The sequence below is a fragment of the Plecotus auritus genome, assembly GCF_963455305.1.
Source record: "Plecotus auritus genome assembly, chromosome: 7".
Lineage (NCBI taxonomy): Eukaryota > Metazoa > Chordata > Mammalia > Chiroptera > Vespertilionidae > Plecotus > Plecotus auritus.
This window is the reverse complement of record NC_137774.1, coordinates 66,788,525-66,811,570: the sequence shown is the minus strand read 5'-3', so window position 1 is coordinate 66,811,570 and position 23,046 is coordinate 66,788,525. Positions and strand designations below refer to the sequence as shown.

At 44.9% G+C, this 23,046-nt stretch overlaps 1 protein-coding gene and 1 pseudogene across 2 annotated transcripts; one reads left to right on the top strand and one right to left on the bottom strand.

Annotated features, from left to right (window-relative positions):
• Window positions 1-494: 494 nt before the first annotated feature.
• LOC308253777 (selenide, water dikinase 2) lies at window positions 495-3,264 on the bottom strand. The gene has a single exon (XM_080679521.1). The coding sequence runs from the start codon at window positions 2,790-2,792 to the stop codon at window positions 1,758-1,760; it is 1,035 nt and encodes a 344-aa protein (XP_080535647.1). The 5' UTR covers window positions 2,793-3,264; the 3' UTR covers window positions 495-1,757.
• A 5,011-nt stretch (window positions 3,265-8,275) lies between these two features.
• Window positions 8,276-12,926, top strand: LOC308252661 (pyruvate dehydrogenase E1 component subunit alpha, somatic form, mitochondrial-like; annotated as a pseudogene). Its single transcript has 4 exons — window positions 8,276-8,321; window positions 9,171-9,568; window positions 11,692-11,882; window positions 12,434-12,926. The product of its transcript is annotated as a pyruvate dehydrogenase E1 component subunit alpha, somatic form, mitochondrial-like (transcript).
• Window positions 12,927-23,046: the final 10,120 nt, after the last annotated feature.

Below are 23,046 nucleotides of genomic sequence, written 5' to 3'. Positions count from 1 at the left end.
TTTGTTAGCTTTGAATTCTTTCAAGTTGGAGGCTTGCCTCCAATGACTGCTCCTATCTAAAACTTAGTCATTAAAAAGAATGTGCCTGAGTGAATATTTTCAACTGGGAGACTTCCCCATACAGGGATTTTAACTGGGGGCTCCTCAAATGTTTCTATTCATGTCTTTTTTCTGGGCACATTCATTTTCTCCATCAGCAGCGGTATAAGCTTCCTGCGCAGTGTTTTTAATAGCCGAGGAAGAGGTTTGGGCCCTCATTTTTCAGTTTTTATTCTTCTGTTTTTGGTCAAGTCCCCTGTCCTCTGCTGTGCCTGGTATCCCTGATTTTGCAGTATTTTTTTTTAATTCACATTTTCCAGAAAGTAAACTTCCCTTTATCTGCCAAGCTGAGGAGCAGTCTTCTGGCTGTGTGAACAAGGGAGAAGTTTGAGAAATTTAAAAATCTTATTACTCTGAATAAACTTTCAACTAGAATCTTTTTGTTTTTTAAATGTTTTTATTGATTTCAGAGAGAGAGAGATAGAAACAATGATGAGAATCATTGATCGGCTGCCAGCGCAAGCCCCCTATTGGGGACTGAGCCCGCAACCTGGGCATGTGCCCTTGACCTGCATTGAACCTGGGACTCTTCAGTCCACAGGCCAACGCTCTATCCACTGAGCCAAAGCAGCCAGGGCCAGAATCAGTTTTTATCCCAACCCTTGATCCCACGTCCCTTAGGACCTCTGGAGCATATCTCCTCACTTCCTGTTAGTATTCCCCAACTCGGAAGGCATTCACACTTTGGCTGCCTCTGGTCTGCTAAGTCAGTTACCCCCTTCCACCTGCTTTTCATTTTCCAAGGACTGTTGGCACTTTTGCTATTTCCTCTCCCACCTTCTAGTCCTTGAGGTGTATGTCTCTTTTGAGTCCTCTGTTGTCAACTCAGGGGGGGAATGCAAACCTTAATCTGGGGGTTAAATCCCCTGGTCCAGGATCAGGGAAAGGTGAGAAAACTCTCTACTTGGTCCAGACTCTAAATGTGTTAATTGATTCATTTGATAACACCGTAAAAGATTCAGAACTTCAAGGATCCAAACATTAGTCAAGTGACTTTTCAACAAAATGCTTTTTATTTAATTCACTAGAAATCACTTTACTGATGAAATCATCAGAAATCTTCAGCACAAAATTTAACATCTTAATGACCACCACGGCCTGGGCTCTGGGGCTTGCTCTGCCTCTCCCAGTCCTTAAAGGGGTTTAGAGGAAGAGACATCATTAACAGAGACCAGGACAGATGGTTGCAGGTCTTCCTTTCCCAGTCATTGGACAAGCTGCTCAATTCTTGTCCAGAGCAGGAAAGAGACAGTATTTCAGAAAAGTCTAATAAAGAACCTGTCATTGCATTATAAGATCTTTCTTAACAATTTATATTTATCAACCGTATTGGTCCAAATTTAGTTGCATATGTATATGCATTTCCCCCCAATTCTCAGATGGGAATTTCCTCACTTTGCTCTTGGAAAGAGGAAACAGGTTTTTGTGCTCCCCTTCCAAGCCAAAATAAAACCACCTTCTCCCAAAGTCCAAAATGGTACTTCTGGCCTCGGATGTGCAGCTTATGATGGGCTGACTCAAATCACCTAGAAAGGGCAACTGTGGAACTACTATGCAGGCAGCCTTCTTTGGAAATCTGTTCCTAAAGTTAACTCTTCAGAATCACCCATGATTGTGTCCACAGGCTGTAAGGTCCAAACAACTTCTGCTATTCCATCTCAAGAGCTAGGTTCAGAAGAGGCACTGGAATGGTCTGGAGCGAGAGCTGTAGCAGTGGTCCCACGAGGTAGGACCTCAATAACTCGAGGCTTGTCGATGATGCGGGCCGTCCGGTTTCCCTTTTCCACAATGCCAACGATCCATGCTTGGTGACCCTCTCCATACTTGGAAGATTTTATTTCAGAACAAAAGCGAGCAGCCTGTTCCCTTGGCAAGCAGATCAGTAACCCCCCAGAAGTTTCTGCTGAGGTTCCTTGAAGGAGCCCAAAGCGCCCACTGGCCTTGCTGATGGCGGCCATCTTGGCAATGATTGGCAGATTGTGGATGACAAAGGACACCTCATTTCTTTGTTGTTTGGCAAGATTCTGAGAGTGCCCCAGAATGCCAAAGCCTGTGATATCTGTGGCTGCATGGGCATTAAATGTGTGCATTAGCCCAGCAGCAGTTCTGTTTAGGGTAGCCATATTGAACATGGCTTCCTGATAGGCCAGCTCTACCTCTTCTTTGGAGACCACCATCTTTATCTTATTCCATCTTTCGGGGTTGTCCAGCCATTGGTGGGCATTGACAGCCACTTGGGTTCCTAAGGGTTTGGTTAACACCAGCACATCCCCAACCACTGCACTGTCAGGCATGATGAATTCATTGGGCTGACATACCACAGTGGCAACCCCACCCACGATTATCCAAGGGTTTACCACAGTCTGTCCACCAGTCACTGCAGTCCCTCCTTCCTCGGCAGCATCCCGAAAGCCTTTGACCAGGAGCGGGGTTATCTTTTCTCGTTCCTCCTCAGTCATATTCTGGCTGACGCTGAGTAACATTAACATGTTGTCACATTCAGTAATGCCCATGGCATAGAGGTCGCTCAGCACGTTGGCACAAGCTATGCGCCCCATCATGTAGGGATCTTCCACCAAGGGGTAAAAGAAGTCCGTGGTTTGCACCAGTGACAGGCCTCCGTGCCTCAGGGGTATGACGCAGGAGTCCATCCCAATGCCCAGGGCTGGAAAGGTTGGGCTGGGTTCCGCCATGACCTGCAGGCCGGCTTCCTGGGCCACCTCTTCATGGCCTCCGACCAGGTCCCGGCCCAGCTGGGGCCGCTCGTCGGGCCGCGTCAGTCCCGCCAGGAGTTTGAGCAGCGTCTCCTGGGGGACCTTGCAGCCTCAGCCCTTCATGCCGGAGAAGCCTGTCAGCCGCCAGCTCGGGCTGAGCCCCAGCGCCTGGGGCTCGAAGGGCCGGTAGCTCGAGAAGCCGTGACCCAGAGACAAGCCCGCCAGACCCGCCGAACCTGCCGCTGCCGCCGCCGCCATCGCCTCCCCACTGGCACCCGTCGCCGCGGGGTCTGCCATCACGCCTGCCTGGCCGGGAGGGGAGAGGAGGAGAGGAGAGGTCGCCTTTATTTCCTACTCCAGTGACTGTGGGCGAACAGTCGGCTATGACCGCGGCGACTGTAACCGGCACGACTCGCGCCGCGGAACTACAAGCACGCCGCGCGGTCCTGGCCTTCCTGAGGGCGGAGCCCACGGCCTCCCGTATTTATGGTCCTGCTGATTGACAGCCCTTTCCTCCAATAACCACCTTGGCCCACAGAGGCGGGCCTCCTTTGGTCTGAAAGACTGACGTATTACAAATCGACCTCCAACTTGCGAACTTGGTGGCGGCTACTTTACGGAGCTGGCGCTTGGTTCGCTGCCCTCGCTGTAATTTAAATGAACTCTCGCCCGTGGCTGGCGGAACTCTGCTCCCCTAGAGGCAGTTTACCAAGTACAGCATGTTGACACAGGGAAGATCGCTAGCTTGGCAAACCTCAACGGTCCAAGGGTCACTTGACAGCGCACACGATCAATCCAGGGTAGGAAAAATAACCCGTGGAAAAAATAGGAAAGAATGATAAGAAATCGGATAAGCAAACTCCTGCATAAGAATAATGCAAGGTTAAAAAGGACTTTAACGAATTTGAGGACTCCAGACACCGGCATGGGTTCTGGTGCTCTTTCCACCACCAACTCTGTTTGAGAGTCTCTCTCTCTCTCTCTCTCTCTCTCTCTCTCTCTCTCTCTCTCTCTCTCTCTCTCTCTCTCATCAGTTGACTCATCCAGACAAAACAGTAGCTCACCTACTTTTCTCTTCTTAAGTTTCTGTATCCTCTAAGTTAATAGATGCGAGAATCTATGCTGTATCCATGAAGGGTCGTTTGCCAGTATCTATTAAAGTTGTAACTGCACATAATACCTTTGATCCAGCAGTTCCAATTCTAGAACTTTATCCTACAGATGTCACCAGCCCGAGTGGAAAATAATATGTTAGTTATTGCTGTGCTGTTTATAATATCAACATACTGGAAACAACTTAAATGTTTATCTATTATGATTAAAATAAATTGTGATATCTGTAATAATAAAAGCATAATATGCTAATTAGACCAGACATCCTTCCAGAGGAAGCAGGGGCTGCCGGGTCCTGGGTACAAGGGGAAGCCAATGATGGCAGCCGGGGACGGAAGGCCCACTCTTTTTTTTTTTTTTTAATATATTTTATTGACTTTTACAGAGAGGAAGGGAGAGAGATAGTTAGAAACATCAATGAGAGAGAAACATCAATCAGCTGCCTCCTGCATAACCCCTACTGTGGATGTGCCCGCAACCAAGGTACATGCCCTTGACCGGAATCGAACCTGGGACCCTTCAGTCCCCAGGCCAACGCTCTATCCACTGAGCCAAACCGGTTAGGGCGGAAGGCCCACTTTTGCACAAATTTCATGCATTGGGCCTCTAGTAGTTATATAATAAGCTACCAAACAACTGTAAAAAAGGATGAGAAATCATTGATGTAATTATATTGCTAATAGTTACAATTCTAATAGGCACAGTTCTACGTTATTAACTTATTTAATTTATATTAACTTATTTAATTCTCATGAAACCTTTTGAGTTAGGATTCTTTCCACACCGCATATATAAGGAATATAAGGCACAATGCGATTTATTGACCTATTGAAGGTTATAGGCAGTGTAGAGGAGCAGTATATGCATCCAATCAGATCCAGAGACCACCAGGTTATGTGCCTGTGATGTTTGTTAAGAGGAGTAAGCAAGCTTCAGAACTGTATGTATAGAATACTATTATTTGTTGTAAGAGGGGGAACTACTGCCGAGACCGGTTTGGCTCAGTGGATAGAGCGTCAGCCTGCGGACTGAAAGGTCCCGGGTTCGATTCCGGTCAAGGGCATGTACCTTAGTTGCGGGCACATCCCCAGTAGGAGGTGTGCAGGAGGCAGCTGATCGATGTTTCTCTCTCATCGATGTTTCTAGCTCTCTATCCCTCCCCCTTCCTCTCTGTGAAATATCAATAAAATATATTTAAAAAAAAAAAAAGAGGGGGAACTACTAGTATATGCAACTAGAAACTGTTAATATAGGTTGCCTCTGGGAAAGGAATGAAATGCTTAGGGGATACGATATTTTTCATGTATTGCCTTTTTAAAATCTTTTGTTTATATTGATTTCAGAGAGGAAGGGAGAGGGAGAGAGATAGAAACATCAATGATGAGAAAGAATCATTGATTTGCTGCCTCCTGCATGCCCCCTACTGGGGATCGAGCCCGCAACCTGGGCATGTGCCCTTACCAGAATCAAACCCAGGACCCTCCAGTCCTCAGGCTGACGCTCTATCCACCAAGCCAAACTAGCTAGGGCAGTGTATTGCCTTTTTGTTCCTTTAACATTTGGAACTTTATAAAGAACATTTGTAAACATTTTAATATATTACATAATTTTTAAAAAGTAATTGTCAATGGGAGTATAAACTGGTGCAACCATTTTGGAAAAGAGTTTCATCTTAACTGATAAAGCTGTACATATGCAAACCCATGCATTCCACCTATAGGTGGACTGCCTTAGCAATTCTACCCATAGAGGAAATCTGGCACATGTGCCCCAGGATATAATGTAAGAGCCCTGGAAGTGGATTGCAGAGTACTGGGGATGTACTTAATACTGCTGAACTGTACGGTTACAAATGGTTAAGATGGCAAATTTTGTGCTATGCGTGCTTTGCAATCATTGGAAATATAAATTATATAGGAACTACTTGTAAATCTTGTAGTACATCATTTCACTTGTTTTTTATCAGTGCACAACACAGTATTAAGGCCTGGAGTGAACTTGAACATTAGAATTAGATTGAGTTGTGATCTTGGCTTAGATGAATTGACCTTGGGCTAATTGTCTAACCTCTAGGAACCTCAGTTTCTATTGCCTATAAAAATAGTCATTTAACCTAAAGATAATACACACTAGATAGGAATGTTATGAGAATAAAATTTTTAAATGTGTGTAAAAGCATCTAACATAATTCCTGGCTGACGGTAAACTCAAAATAAATGACAGAACCTATTATCAATTTAAATTCATAAAACTTAGGACATCTTGGAAAGTGTTTTTTTTTTTTTAAATATATTTTATTGATATTTTTGCAGAGAGGAAGGGAGAGGGACAGAAAGCCAGAAACATCGATGAGAGAGAAACGTCGATCAGCTGCCTCCTGCACACCCTCCACTGGGGATATGCCCGCAGCCAAGGTACATGCCCTTGACCGGAATCGAACCCGGGACCCTTCAGTCCACAGGCCGACGCTCTATCCATTGAGCCAAACCGGTTTCGGCAATCTTGGAAAGTTTTTAAAATATATTTTTAATGATTTCAGAAAGGAAGGGAGAGGGAGAGAGAGATAGAATCATCAAAGATAAGAGTAGTATCATTGATTGGCTGCCTCCCACAGGCCCCACACTGGGGATTGAGCCGGAAACCTGGGCATGTGCCCTGACTGGAAATCAAACCGTGACTTCCTGGTTCATAGGTCCATGATCAACCGCTGAGCTATGCTGGCTGAACTTGGAAAGTTTTTTATAAAAACAAATCCAGCCCTGGCGGGTCTAGCTCAGTTGGTTGGAACGTTGTCCCCTAACCTGACAGGGCCGGGGTTTGATTTCTGGTTAGGGGACATTCACAGGTCATGGTTTCAATCCCTGGTGTGGGTGGGTAAGGGAGGCAATTGGCAGATGTTTCTCTCTCACATGGATGTTTCTCTCTCTCCCTCTTTCATCTCCTTTCCTCTCTCTCTAAAATAAATTAAATAACAAACACAAACCCATTTACAGTCCTTAAGAAAAAGGATAACTATAAGAGCAAAACACTGAAAATAACCCAAGTATCTGTTAAAAGGAGAATACATGCCTAGCAGGCGTGGCTCAGTGGTTGCGTGTGAACCTATGAACCAGGAGGTCACTGTTGGATTCCCAGTCAGGGCACATGCCCAGTTTTGAGCTCTATCCCCTGTGTGGGGCCTGTGGAGGACAGCTGATCAATGATTCTCTCTCATCATTGATGGTCCTATTTCTCTCTGAAATCAATTTAAAAAATATACATATACATTTTAAAAAAGGAGAATACATAGCCCTAACTGGTTTGGCTCAGTGGATAGAGCATCAGCAGACTGAAGGGTCCCAGGTTCGATTCCAGTCAAGGGCATGTGCCTTGGTTGCAGGCACATCCCCAGCAGGGGGTGTGCAGGAGGCAGCTGATCGATGTTTCTCTCTCATTGATGTTTCTAACTCTCTATCCCTCTCCCTTCCTCGCTGTAAAAAATCAATAAAATATATTTTTTTTAAAAAGGAGAATACACAAATAAACGTGGTATAATCACACAGTAGAATATTATTTATCTGGGAAAATGAATTATAGGTCTAAGAACCCATATGGATAATATTATAAAAAATGTTGGTAATAAGAAGCAAGTTACAGCCCTGACTGGTTTGGCTCAGTGGATAGAGCATCGGCCTGCAGACTGAAGGGTCCCAGGTTCGATTCTGGTCAAGGGCATGAGCCTTGGTTGCGGGCACATCCCCAGTGGGGGGTGTGCAGGAGGTAGCTGATCGATGTTTCTCTATCATTGATGTTTCTAGCTCTCTGTCCCTCTCCCTTCCTCTCTGAAAATAAATCAATAAAATATATTTAAAGAAGAAGAAGAAGAAGAAGAAGAAGGAGAAGAAGGAGAAGAAGGAGGAGGAGGAGGAGGAGGAGGAGGAGGAGGAGGAGGAGGAGGAGGAGGAGGAGGAGGAGAGAAGAAGAAGGAGAAGAAGAAGGAGAAGAAGAAGGAGAAAGTTACAGGGTAATTGCCGCCAGGCCCTGCAAAGGTTGCAAAGGTTCACGCAGAGGCCTGGGCGGCGTGTGGCTAGCCAGGACTCTGAGATGGCCTCGGTGGCAAGGCCTCCCAGATGCTTGGTTGGGCTCTGTGGAGCAGAATGGAGGTTGGGCCAGGGCTGCTGGAAGGGTAGGAGGCGGATGGGCCCGGAGTGGGGTGGATGCGGCATCCACCAATCAGAGTGATGGACATACTAGGAAGAGAGTTTAGGTCTGTCTTCCTCTTTAGCCTTTGATGCAGAATTGGATACTGTGGTTGGCTATTTAGAGGACATTATCATGGGTGAGAGTTCTAGTTATTACAGAGAAATTTCATGGACAAGTACTACCAGGAGTTTGAAGATACAGAAGAGAATAAACGTACCTACACACCTATTTTTTAAAAATATATTTTTATTACCCTAACTCAGTGGTCGGCAAATTCATTAGTCAACAGAGCCAAATATCAACAGTACAACCATTGAAATTTCTTTTGAGAGCCAATTTTTTTAAACTTAAACTTCTTCTAATGCCACTTCTTCAAAATAGACTTGCCCAGGCCGTGGTATTTTGTGGAAGAGCCACACTCAAGGGGCCAAAGAGCCGCATGTGGCTCGCGAACCGCAGTTTGCCGACCACGGCCCTAACTGGTTTGGCTCAGTGGATAGAGCGTCGGCCTTCAGACTCAAGGGTCCCAGGTTCGATTTCGGTCAAGGGCATGTACCTTGGTTGCGGGTGCATCCCCAGTAGGAGGTGTGCAGGAGGCAGCTGATTGATGTTTCTCTCTCATCGATGTTTCTAACTCTCTCTTCCTCTCTGTAAAAAATCAATAAAATATATTTTTTAAAAAATATTTTTTTTATTGATTTCAGAGGGAAAGGGAGAAAGGGGAGAGAGAGATAGAAATATCAATGATGAGAGAGAAGCATTGATCGGCTGTGGAGATTGAGCCCACAACTCAGGCATTTGCCCTTGACTGGAATCAAACCCTCACCTCCTAGTTCATAGGTTAATGCTCAACCACTGAGACACGCTGGCCGTGCTGGGCCTATTTTTAAGAATATATTTATTTGGTAGAAAAGAATATTGAAGAACAGCTGCTTAGGAGACACCTGGGTGGCCCTGCTTGTGTCATTGGGAGTCGTTGTCTCTGCCACTACCCTCAGTCCATGAGGAAGATTCTCACTGCGTGCTGTCAGGTGCTGCCCACCCAGAAGCGGGCAAGCTGAGTCCTGGTGGCATCCCGTAATTTTGCAAATGATGCTACATTTGAAATTAAGAAGTGTGACCTTCACCGGCTGGAAGAGGGCCCTCCTGTCACCACAGTGCTCACCAGGGAGGATGGGCTCAGATACTACAGGATGATGCAGACTGTTTGCTAATTGGAGTTAAAGGCAGATCAGCTGTATAAACAGAAAATTATTCATGGTTTCTGTCACTTGTTTAATGGTCAGGAAGCTTGTTGTGAGGGCATGGAAGCTGGCATAAATCCCACAGACCATCTGATCACAGCCTATCGGGCTCATGGCTTTACCTTTACTCGTGGGCTTTCTGTACAAGAAATTCTCACAGAGCTTACAGGATGAAGAGGAGGCTGTGGGGGAGGAGAAACCAAGATGGTGGCATGGGTAAACATCTAAACTGCTGCCTTGCACAACAATTTCAAAACTACAACTAAAAGACAAAACGGACATCATCCAGAACCACAGGAAGGCTGGCTGAGTGGAAATTCTGCAACTAGAAGGAAAGAGAAAAGCACACTGAGACCCAGAGGAGCTGCAGGAGGCAGAGGTACTGAGGCACACGCAGAGAGAGTGGGCAACTGATTACGCGGCTGGCTTTCTCAAGCAGAAGGGAGACAAAAGCTCCCGACTGCACTGAACTCCAGTTCCGGGCAAGACTCTGGGGACCCAGACTCATTCGGGGACAAACTGGACTGTCTGGCAGAAGGCGGAACTCGAGGGTGGCTTTCTCTCAGAGGTGCTTGCAGTGATTACCAAGGGACACTGAGACACAGGGACCTATTAGGGCAGGGCTGATGGGAAACCAATGCTGTCTGCTCTGCCCTGAGACTCTACCCCATCCAAGCTGTGCACAGAGGCTTTTGCAAGTCTTGTCTCATAAGGGTGTCTCCAGCACAGAAGTTCTCCCAGCGTAGACACAGCTGATCCTCACAGCCAACTGGCCTGGAGGTCAATTCCTCCCAGTGACACCAACAATAATCAAGGCTTAACTACAACAAGACTGCACACAGCCCACAAAGGGGTGCACCAAGAGTGTCCACCTCATGTAACTGGGGAGGCTGAGCCACTGGGCCCTATAGGACACCTAGCACACAAAGCCACTCTATCAACTCAGGGAAGCAGCCAAAATGCGAAGACAAAGAAACAGGTCACAAATGAAAGAAATGGAGGAAAGCAAACAACTGGATATAGAGTTCAAAACCACAGTTATAAGGTTTTTCATGAATTTTCTAGAAAAGGCCGATAAATTTAGCGAGACTCTTGAGGATATGAAAAAGGACCAACTAGAAATTAAGCATACACTGACTGAAATAAAAAATAATATACAGAGATCCAATAGCAGACTAGAAGATCTCAAGAATCAAGTAAAAGATTTGAAATACAAAGAAGCAAAAAACACCCAACCAGAAAAGAAAAAAGAAAAAAGAATCCAAAAATATGAAGATAGTGTAGCGTCGGCCTGCGGACTCAAGGGTCCCAGGTTCGATTCTGGTCAAGGGCATGTACCTTGGTTGCGGGCACATCCCCAGTAGGGGGTGTGCAGGAGGCAGCTGGTCGATGTTTCTCTCTCATCGATGTTTCTAACTCTCTATCCTTCTCCCTTCCTCTCTGTAAAAAAAAAGATAGTGTAAGGAGCCTCTGGGACAACTTCAAGTGTACCAACATCCGAATTATGGGGGTGCCAGAAGAAGAGAGAGAGCAAGATACTGAAAACCTATTGGAAGAAATAATGACCGAAAACTTCCCCCACCTGGTGAAAGAAATAGACTTACAAGTCCAGGAAGCACACAGAACCCCAAACAAAAGGAATCCAAAGAGGACCACACCAAGACACATCATAATTAAAATGCCAAGAGCAAAAGACAAAGAGAGAATATTAAAAGCAGCAAGAGAAAAACAGTTAGTTACCTACAGGGGGGCACCCATACGACTGTCAGCTGATTTCTCAACAGAAACTATGCAGGCCAGACGGGAATGGCAAGAAGTATTCAAAGTGATGAATAACAAGAACCTACAACCAAGATTACTCTACCCAGCAAAGCTATCATTCAGAATTGAAGGGCAGATAAAGAGTTTCACAGATAAGAAACTAAAGGAGTTCATCACTGCCAAACCAGTATTATATGAAATGCTGAAAGGTATTCTTTAAGAAGAGAAAGAAGAAGAAAAAGGTAAAGATAAAAATTATGAACAACAAATACATATCTATCAACAAGTGAATCTAAAAATCAAGTGAATAAAAAAACCTGAGGAACAGAATAATCTGGTGAATATAATAGAATCAGGGGCATAGAAAGGGAGTGGACTGACAATTCTCGGCAGGAAAAGGGTGTGGAGGGTACAGGAAGAGACTGGACAAAAATTGTACACCTATGGATGAGGACAGTCGGGGAGGGTCAGGGCAGAGGGTGGGGTGGGAACCGGGTGGAGGGGAGCTATGGGGGAGAAAAGGAGGAACAATTGTAATAATCTGAACAAGAAAGATTTATTAAATTTTGAAAAAAAAGAATTTCTGTGGGGGCAATGGCATCATTGGAGCTCAGGTGCCCCTGAGAGCTGGGATTGCTCTGGCCTGCAATTATAATGGAAAAGATGAGGTTTGTTTGACTTTGTATCATGATGGCACTGCTAACCAGGGTCAGATATTTGAAGCTTACAATATGGCAGCTTTGTGGAAATTATCTTGTATTGAAGCATAGTAATAATTCCTCCTTTGGAAAAATTGCTGTTTGAAACTGCTGTTTGAAATTCTCTGCTATTTTTAGATAGTCCCTTGCTCTGTAAGTCAACTATGTTATTTTTAGACGGTCTCTTATTCTGTAAAAATAACCTTGTTTTTTTAGCTTGAATAATAGAAAAGATAAACTGTCTGACCTTGCAAGCTAGCCATCTAAAGGGGCTGATACGCTGATACTGATAATAATTCCCATATTCTCATGCCACATGTTTGTTCATTATGTATCCAAGGTTACATGTGTCTGTATAGATATATGTACTCAAGGTTACAAGTTGTCTGTATAGATATGAAGGTGTTTGTTAGATATGATATATACTCAAGGTTATACGCTGTTTGCAAAAATAACTTACACAAAGACCTAGAAGGATATAAAGAGGGAATATTCCTTCCTGTGGTTGTTCAGAATTTGACAGAGATATTCTGCTCTGAACCCGCAGGCAATAAAAATGACTCCTAATTAATTGGCTCATTAAGGTGTCTCGTATCTAGCTCACTGATTGACAATACAACAGTATTTTCATCTGTGAAAATAACTGCTATGGGATGGGAACGTTTGTTGAGAGAGCAGCAGCCAGCACTGATTACTATAAGAGAGGCGACTTCATTCCTGGGCTGAGGGTAGTTGAAATGGATGGCCTATGTGTCTGGGAGGCAACAAAGTTTGCAGCTGTCCATTGTAGGGCTGGAAAGGGGCTCGTACTAATGAAGCAGCAGACTTACTGTTACTATGGACACAGCATGAGTGATCCTGGAGTCAGTTCTCGTACACGAGAGGAAATTGAGGAAGAAGTAAGAGTGACCCTATCATGCTTCTCAAGGATAGAGTGGTGAACAGTAGTCTCGCTAGTGTTGAAGAATTAAAGGAAATAGATGTTGAAGTGAGGAAAGAAATTGAGGATGCCGCCCAATTTGCTACAGCTGATCCTGAACTACTTTTGGAAGAACTAGGGCTATCACATCTACTCCAACAATCCACCTTTTGAAGTTTGGGGTGCAAATCAATAGCTCAAGTTTAAGTCCATCAATTAACAGGAGACTGCATGTAATGGATGGTTACATCTTCAGTGGGCTACTTGATAGCAACTGTAAGGAACTCTTGTTGTTCTCACCCATAGAATGTATGTACATTAAGGTAGTAATTGCATGCAGTCTATCAGTATTGCAGGGGTCCTCAAACTTTTTAAACAGGGGGCCAGTTCACTGTCCCTCAGACCGTTGGAGGGCCAGACTATAGTTTAAAAAAAAAACTATGAACAAATTCCTATGCACACTGCACATATCTTATTTTGAAGTAAAAAAACAAAACAGGAACAAATACAATATTTAAAATGAAGAACAAGTAAAGTTAAATCAACAAAGTTACCAGTATTTCAATGAGAACTATGGGCCTGCTTTTGGCTAATGAGATGGTCAATGTCCGGTTCCATATTTGTCACTGCTAGTCGTAACAAGTGATGCAAGTGTGCATCAGTTAGTCTAGATCTGGTTGGAGATTCAGATGTTTCATTCTGGAAGAAATCTGTTCACAGACATAAGTGCTGCCAAAGATGGTTGCCATTTTGAGTGCATGATTCCTGAGATTAGGATATGTCTCAGAGGGGAGAGATGCATAGAAATTAGGAAGGCTGCTTGACTTGAATGCGTCTTTCAGAGAGTCACAATTCTGCAGTTCAGCCAGTTCCAATTGGTAAATTGTATCCACATTTTCAATGTCAATAGAAAATGGGTTATGGAAAAGCTGTATGTCCTGTTCATGGAGATAAAGCTCTTTAAATCTAAATTGGAACTCCTTTTGCAACCTTTCCAGTGAATCCACACATGTTTTGTTTGGGAATGCAACCAATGGTTCTTTCACTAACAGATTTTGAGTTGTGGGGAGATGGCAAAAATTTTCCTCCTTCACTTGTTTGATGAGGAGGCCTGATTTTACTTCAAATGCTTTCACATGTGATTGCATATCACAGATGAGCTTTCCCTTTCCTTGAAGTTGCACATTGAAACTGTTAAGTAGCTCTGTTACATTTGTCAGAAAGGCAAGGTGCCATTTCCATTCTGCATCAGTGAGCTCTGGTACTTCTTTGTTTTTTGAAAGCAGAAAAGCTGTAATCTGTGGAAGTAAGTTATAGAAATGTTTCAAAACTCTCCCTCGACTCAGCCAATGGACTTCTGTGTGGTATAGAACATCTTCATAGGCAACATTTAGCTCAGACAGAAATTCCTGAAATTGTCTGTGGTTTAGTGCATTAGCTCTAATGAAGTTAACACAAGATACCACAATTTTCATAACAGAGTCCCACTTCAGTGATTTACTACACAGCGCTTGTTGGTGGATGAGGCAGTGTATGGCTATTGGATGAGAATGGTTATGTTTGTCCATCTCTTGGTTAATGTGAGCAATTACTCCTTTCTTAGACCCCACCATGCTAGGAGCACCATCAGTTGTCACACTGGCTAGTTTAGCCCAGTCCAGCTCCAAACCATTCACAGTTTGGCAAACCTTTTCATAGATATCCTCTCCTGTAGTTGTTCCTTTGATGCTTTGCAGTGCAGCAAGCTCTTCTGTGACTTCGAAATAGTCATTCGTCCCACGAATAAAAATTAGAAGTTGTGCAGAATCATGAACATCATTACTTTCGTCGAGTGCCAAGGAAAAATAGGAAAGTTTTTTTGCAGAGTTTTGAAAATGCTGATGCAAATTGTCTCCCATTTCTTCAATCCTTCGTGTAATTGTAGGTCCTGAAAGACTCACTGTACTAAATAAATCGGCCTTCTCTGGACACATCTCTTTGGCAACAGAAAGAAGGCATTCTTTAACAAATTCTCCCTCCACAAGTGGTCTGCCAGTGCACGCTATTAGCTTGGCAACTTGAAAACTTGCTCGCAGTGATGAAATATTTAGCTGCTTCTGCTTCACAAAAGTATTTTGCTGAATTGTCAATGTATTTTTCAGTTTTAATATTTTATCTTTTCTCACTTCTCCGACCAAACAATCATATTTATCTTTATGTTGAGTTTGATAGTGTCGACGCAAATTGCATTCTTTGAACACAGACACTATATTCTGGCATATCAAACACACAGCTCTTTCCTTGTACTGCATGAAAAAGTAATCATAAGTCCACTGTTCTTTAAATATCCTACACTCCGAGTCAATTTTTCTCTTTCTTGATATCATTGTTTCCTAGGGATTCCAAATTGCTATTAGCAAAATACCAATATATATATATAGCGCTACAAAAACAATATACCAGCAATAACTTTGCCCACACAGAGACATATAGACTGCACTGCCCATCAATGCAGTCTGATCAGTGTCCATCAATGCAGCCTTGCCAGTCCACATCATTTCAGCCTCACCAGTGCCCATATTGGTGGAACTCCGCTTTTACCTCAGGCTCACACTGGTGCGGTGTGGGAACCAGCACGATTACAGAGCCGGTTCCTCCACCACCTTTCCAGTTCACACTACCCTGTGCGAACCGCACTGCGAACTGTGAACTGGCACAGGAATCTGATCGCATGGGTGAGAAGACCCATGCGATCAGATTCCACTGCAGGAAAAAAGAAGGCACGTATGCCTTTTTTCTTCCGAATCTAATGCGAGTTCAGCCATACAAGCATATGGCTGAACTCGCACTGCTCAGAGATCGCAACAGTGTGAACCGGGGCTTACACAGCACACAACATACAACATCATACACAACTGAATAGCAATCAAAATATAAATGCACTTACTGTCAATTAAATTGGGTTTCCTACTCCTCGGCTGTCTGCAGAGCCGGATTAAGTTCCCATGGGGCCCTAGGCAGATTACCAGTTTGGGGCCCCCATGCAATAACACTGAGCACTGACCATTTGCATTAACACTGACCGCTGACCATTTGCGATAACACTGACCGCTGACAATTTGCATTAATACTGAGCGCTGACCATTTGCATTAACACTGAGCACTTACAATTATCATTACCACTGAGCACTGACTATTTGCATTACCTCTGAGCGCTGACCATTTGCATTACCTCTGAGCACTGACAATTTGCATTAACACTGAGCACTGACTATTTGCATTATCACTGTGATGCAACCCCCCTAGAAACCACCCCCAACCAACTAACCAACTTTAAAAAAAAAAGGCTCTCCTAACTTCAAAAAAAGGCGCCCCCTATCTGCAAAAAAAAAAGACCTCCTAACTTCAGAAAAAAAAAAGGCCCCCTTAACCGCAAAAAAAAGGCCCTACTAACTGCAAAAAAAAAAAAAAAAAAAATAGACCTCCTAACTTCAAACAAAAATAAATCCTAACTTGTTCTTACCTCGGTCCTCAGGCAGCAGCAGGCTCTGCACAGGCAAGCTCGTGACTCATGACTCGTCCATCACACCCGAGACTGAAAGGAGGAGTTGAGAGACAGAGAGAAGGAGGGGAGTCGGAGAGTGCGGCGCACATTCCACACATGTGCACTGCGCACTGCGGCCCGGGATGAGTTGGCTGCTAAGCAGGAAAGGCAGCGGCGGCAAAAACACCCGGCGGGCCGGATAAATGTCCTCGGCGAGCCACATGTGGCCCGCGGGCCGTAGTTTGAGGACCCCTGCAGTATTGCATTAAAGGTTATGTTAGATTTGTATAGATCTAAATAGGTAACAGACTTTGCTTAACCTTCCTTCAGATTATTTCCTTAAAATAGTTCTATTTGATCTAGTTTGTACACTATTTTAACAAGTACTTTTTAGTTTTTGAAATGAAAAACAGTTCCTTGTATGCCTGTTTAATTCTGCACCTTATTGCTGGGGGGTAGGGGCTCATTCCCCTGTCTCTGGCCCAACCCCACAGCTAACAACAGCGTATATTAATGCACACACATGCCTATAAGACAACAGTGGGTAGAAGAACAGTTCCATTTTTAAATAGGACTATTTCACAATCATTTCAAAGGTCAAATAACTTAAAGTGCAATTAACCAGTTACTATTAACTTATAACCTAAAATAGTGATTCCCAGGCTCTTTGTTAAACACCCATTGTTTTATCTTTGCAGCAAGTGCTATAGAGGATGTGCTGATTTTTTTCATTGAAGTAAATTAAAATTCATTTTTAAGAATTCCATAAAAATAATAAAAAAGGACAGCTGCTGGAGCGGATTTCTGAGTTTAACATAGTGGCCTTCACTACGACTTTGCAGCGCCACAGAGATGAAGTGGCTGGTGACATATTTGACATGCTGCTCACATTTACTGATTTTTTGGCTTTTAAAGAAATGTTTCTGGATTACAGAGCAGAAAAAGAAGGCCGGGGATTGAATTTAAGCAGTGGTTTAGCGGTGATGTTACTACTGGAACTGGTGAGCAGGAATTCTTCCCAGGATCATGTCTCACGGAATCAAAGAATGAAGCCAAGGACCAGAGGAGTTCAAACAAGGCAGGAATTTATCATAAGCGAACACAGGCTCCCCGCCTGACCCAAGGGGGCTGACCCTGAAGCATTCTGTTCTTCCCCTTATATCTGCTAAAGGCCCGCTCTTTGTCTATCTGTGCCGCTCTCTGATTGGTTCCTAGCCTTTTTGCAACAATTTATTTTGCACTTGCAAGAAAAGCATCCTTGTTTCAAAACACCCTGTTTTTCTGCTAAACATTTTGTGGTTTCAGCTAGCTCCATAATTTCTCCTTCCACCCCTTACCCCGTCTACCTAATTCTGCTTTAACTCCTTTCAACGTAACTGTGCAAGTCATTCTCTCTGCCAGCTTCCCAGAACAACCTGTGGCACGAGGTGCCCCTCCAGCAATGAAATTGTTCCAAACATCAGCCCATTGCATGGGGAGAGCTTCAGCTAGCAATGGAAGGATAGATCTTGGGGAGACCAGCTTTGTTCTGCAACTCTTTGTTAATGCCAAGTACTTATGGGCCAAGAAAAAAAATTGTGTGACCCTCCTGGGATCCGTTTCTTCAGAAAACCCTTGTGTTCAGTGACCCTACTACTCCTCCCTCGGTGGACATTCTCCCTTGAGTTGGCTCCTCTGGACAAATCCACATCCAGCATTCCACCTGGGGGGCCTTCCCTAGTACACGTGTTGATGTGTTGCACCAATGGGGTTTTTACTGTTTGGGAGCATTTATCGAGAGTGTTCCTCAAGCCAGCTGCCTGTCTTGAAATTTCTGGAGCTCCTATTGTCACAGTGAGTCTTGGCTGTAGGAATCAACCAAGATGTCCTTTACCTAAAAGCTACATGTCCAAGTCAATTCCTAGTCTCACATTTGTAGTCCCTGTATTGCTGTCTTCTGCTGGTCCGATATATAGTCTCCCTATTTCTAGAACTCTCCTTTAAGCATTTTTGAAAAAACTTTTTATAGATAAATGCTCAGGCTAACCTAGTGGATATAATCTTGGAAGCTCCATGATTACCCACTTCAAAATCAAAGTATTATATACCCGGTGCTTTTTAGTTGTTAGTGCTGGTGAAATGGAATTTTTGGACTGGAACACGCGGTGTTCCCCTGGGCAGATTGGTTCCCGGGTTCTTTGTCGTAGGAATTGAAGAATGAATCCACAGACAGAAGGTGGTATAGCAAAGGTGGAGATTTATTGAAGAACAAGTACAGACTCCCACATAGGGAGAGGGACAGAATCTCACAGCACAGACGCCCACGTCGGGAGGGGAAAGAGTCCCCCTGAGTTCCCTTTTCCAAGGTTTATAAAGGCTGTAGATCTTTGTGCCTTGATATCCCCTCTAATTGGTCACTATTCCCTTAGACTGGTTACTATAGTAACTTCTGAACTCAAAGGTCAAACCTCACGTGGGACATGGGAGGTTTTCCTCCCCTCCTTCCGTTTATTTTATAAATATAGACCTTTTGCTGTTTTCCGCTCCCTCATTCTATGGAAATGTACCTGTTGCAGTTTTTCAGCTCCCCTATTCTATGGGAATGTACCTTCTGCTGCTCTGCAGCCCCGTGCTTTTCCATGGTCCCCTTAATTTCTAAAATTTCCTAAACCTGTCTTTTTCACCCCTAAAAATCCCTGTTTCACTGGGAAAGCAGAATGCTCTCTGTCGGCGCTCCAGTGAGTGTGTGCTTACGCTGAAAGTAAAGATCTCCTTCTCTTATAGCATGTTGAGTGTTTGTGCAGGTTTGCTTACATTTTTTCTGTATAGCTCAGTTGGTTAGGGTTTCTGTTGGGATAGAGGGTCTATAATGCCTTCTTCCTGTCAAAATCTTCCTGCCAAGACAGACTTCTGCTGGTCTAGCTCAGCAGAAGCAGGAGGGAGCAGACAGCTTTCCTGTGCAGGCTGCTTTGATTTAGTACATCGGCTTAGTGCTATGTGTGATAGACCAGAAAACGTGGCTGTCACATCTCTAGAAAGAGAAAGCAGTTCCATTCCCAGTGTGTACCTTAGATTTTTAAGTAAAAATGAGAATCTGTATGACTCTTCACGTGACTGTTCTGGTTTTAAAGGATGAGCTATATATAGGCTGTGTGTTTTCTGTACTGATGTGGCACTTATTAAATACTTTTGCACCATGAGTAAAATTTGAGGTGTTTTGCAAGAAAAAAAAATTAGAAGCAAGTTACAGAATAATACATAAACTATGATGCCATTTATCTAAAGTTCAACACAAGTAAGGGAGAATTGTGGCCAGTCGCTCTAGTACAGACATAGAAGGCCCATCACTGATGCTCTGCTTACTGGGAAACCCGGCTTCCCTGAGTCTTTTCTTTTATATTTGTCAAGAAATAGGTCATTTGGCTGAAAACCCTAAAGTCTTTATCCCCTGGAAAAGGCAAACATCCCATGGATTAGGAGCTGACTCCATTTCCTAGCTTTTTCCAAGGAGGATGTCAATAGGGAGGAAGGGGTGAGAGGAACTGATATGACTGGCCAGGGACAAAAATGACTAAGGCGGATCACCCACCTAAGAAATGAAGTACAAGACTTTCACTACTTCACTAGTTGGTTGCCTCTGCTAATCTGCATGCGGGAGTGGTACCCAGATAGAAGCTCTTAAGAGATCACAATAGTTGGACAGGCTTGCCTAGAAACTGATAAAAATTGTTACAGTGCAGTCTCTACGCCCCGCGCGCCCCCCCCCCCCCCCCCCCCCGCTCCCACCGACCAAGTTGTTATACACACTCAAAACCTTAGAGTTGTGCATTCAGGCCTGGGATTCTTGGAGGCTTTGGCACACAAACCCATAGGCCTAACTGGAGGTCCTTTGGGGCTTTTGGAAGGTCCTCCTTGCTGGTTTTCTTGCCTCCCCTCCTTGGCAGATTGGCCCTGAAGCCCACCTTCAGTGATTTGTAAAATTACATCTGATTATGTTATTCCCCAATTAAAAACCCTGCCTATCTTTGCATGTCTCCTATAAAACAGAACTCCTTAGTTGACATTCAAGGCCTTCCACTTGTGTGGTTTCAGCCATTTGCCTCTTAAATGTTGTTTCCTTTTATTGATGTCCCTTCCCACCCACCCCCTGCCCCCACCCCCGCCCTCACCACACACAATATTTGGTTAACCTCTCCAGTCCAAACACCTGGAGCATTACTTCCTCCCAGAATCCTTCCCTTCGCCTCCATCCTGAGTTAGAATCCCCTTCATCTGAGCACTTAACAGATCTAGAGCTTCTTGAGGATAGTCACTCAAAAGCACTACCTAGTGTGTGCTGGTTACTGGGGACAGAAGGATGAATAAGACCAAGTCTCTGCCCTGTTTCTACACAGAAGATTGCCACTGAACAGGTGATTTCAAGTGTGGTAAGGACTATGCTAGAAGCACACATGCAGCAGAGAATTCTGCGTGATCCAAAGACCTCTCCAAAGAAGAGGTAAAGAATGACTTGGGCCCTAGCTGGTTTGGCTCAGTGGATAGAGTGACGGCCTGTGGACTGAAGGGTCCCGGGGTTCGAATCCAGTTGAGGCACATGCCCAAGTTGTGGGCTCAATCCCCGGTAGGGGGCATGCAGGAGGCAGCTGATCAATGATTCTCTCTCCTCTTTGATGTTTCTCTCTCTCTCCTTCTCCCTTCCTCTCTGAAATCAATAAAAATATATATATTTTTTAAAAAGACTTGAAGTTCTAGTGAGGCTGAAGACAAATACTGTAGTGACATGCAGAGTAATGAGGAAGATAAAGACTTTCCCAAATTCAACTTTCTATCTCCCAGTCCTCAAAGGGGCCGGGCACACAGTAGGCCTCACTAAATACTTCGGTGAAGTGTCCTTGGACCATCTCACAAGCTGCTACCTCTTTGTTAATCTGGCAAACTCCCACTCATCTTTGAAGGTCCTTTCACATTTGTCTCCTCAGTGAGGCCTGTACCCAATACCCACTCCCTTCAACAGTTATTCATTTACCTCTCTATCTGCCAGAACTATTGTTTCCTTTTCATGTGTAATCAATTTATATATACTCCTATGCATTTTTCATCACAATCTTCTTTACTAGACTATGAGACTCTCAAGAACAGGAACTAGCTCCAATTCTAGGTAGATACTTGTACATGTTTGCAGAGCAAATGGATGCAGTCCTTTTCCATTTCAAAGGACTGTTCCTTAGTCCTTCCATAGCAGAAGGCCTTTCTAGAAGGAACTTTCAGTGCTCCCAGCCCAGTCTCCTCACTGACTCTCTGAATCAGGGCAAGCAGGCCTTGCCTTTTTAGAGGTGGGGTTTCAGCCATAACTGGGTCCCTGCCTAACCCACTTCCATCTTCCACACTACATTTTCCCTCCTTAACTTACTTGGCTCCAGCCACACAAGCCTTCTTTCTGTTTCTCAAATAGGCCAAACTCATTCCTACCTTAAGGCCTCTGTAGTTCTCTCTCTCACTCTTTTTATTATTATTATTATTATTTTTAAAATATATTTTTATTGATTTTTTACAGAGAGGAAGGGAGAGGGATAGAGAGTTAGAAACATCAATGAGAGAGAAGCATCGATCAGCCGCCTCCTGCACACTCCCCACTGGGTACGTGCCCGCAACCAAGGTACATGCCCTTGACTGGAATTGAACCTGGGACCCTCGAGTTCGCAGGCCAACACTATCCACTGAGCCAAACCAGTTAGGGCTTATTATTATTATTGATTTCAGAGAGAAAAGGAGAGGGAGAGATAGTAACATCAATTAAGACAAAATCATTAATTGGTTGCCTCCTGCACACCACACATTGGGGATTGAGCTCCCAACCCAGACATGTACCTTGACCCGGAATTGAACCATGACCACCTGGTTCATAGGTTGACGCTCAACCACTGTGCCACGTCAGCCAGGCTGTAGTTCTCTTTAGACACTCTTCCTCCAGAGTTTCAAATGGCTAACGTTTTTTCATCATTCAAGGCATCTCAGATTATTACTTCCTCAGAGATGCCTTCCCTGCCCATTCAAGAAGCCCCCAACCACACCACTCCCTATCTCATCCTCTTGTACCTATCAGGATCTGAAATTCTCTTGATTATTGTTTACTAGAGGCCCAGTGCACGAAATTCGTGCACGGGGGGGGGGGGGGGCGCGTGTCCCTCAGCCCAGCCTGCACCCTCTCCAATCTGGGACCCCTTGAGGGATGTCCGACTGCCTGGTGGGATGGGGCCTAAACGGGCAGTCGGACATCCCTCTCACAATCCAGGACTGCTGGCTCCCAACTGCTCACCTGCCTGCCTGTCTGATTGCCCCTAACCGCTTCTGCCTGCCAGCCTGATCACCCCCAAACCACTCCCCTGCCAGCCTGATTGATGCCTAACTGCTCCCCTGCCAGCCTGTTTGCCCCTAACTGCCCTCCCCTGCAGGCCTGGTCACCCCTAACTGCCCTCCCCTGCAGGCCTGGTCGCCCCCAACTGCCCTTCCCTGCAGGCCTGGTCACCCCTAACTGCCCTCCCCTGCAGGCCTGGTCGCCCCCAACTGCCCTTCCCTGCAGGCCTGGTCACCCCTAACTGCCCTCCCCTGCTGGCCTGATTGCCCACAACTGCCCTCCCTTGCAGGCCTGGTCCCTCCCAACTGCCCTCCCCTGCTGGCCTGATCGCCCACAACTGCCCTCCCTTGCAGGCCTGGTCCCTCCCAACTGCCCTCCCCTGCTGGCCTGATCGCCCACAACTGCCCTTCCTTGCAGGCCTGGTCCCTCCCAACTGCCCTCCCCTGCTGGCCATCTTGT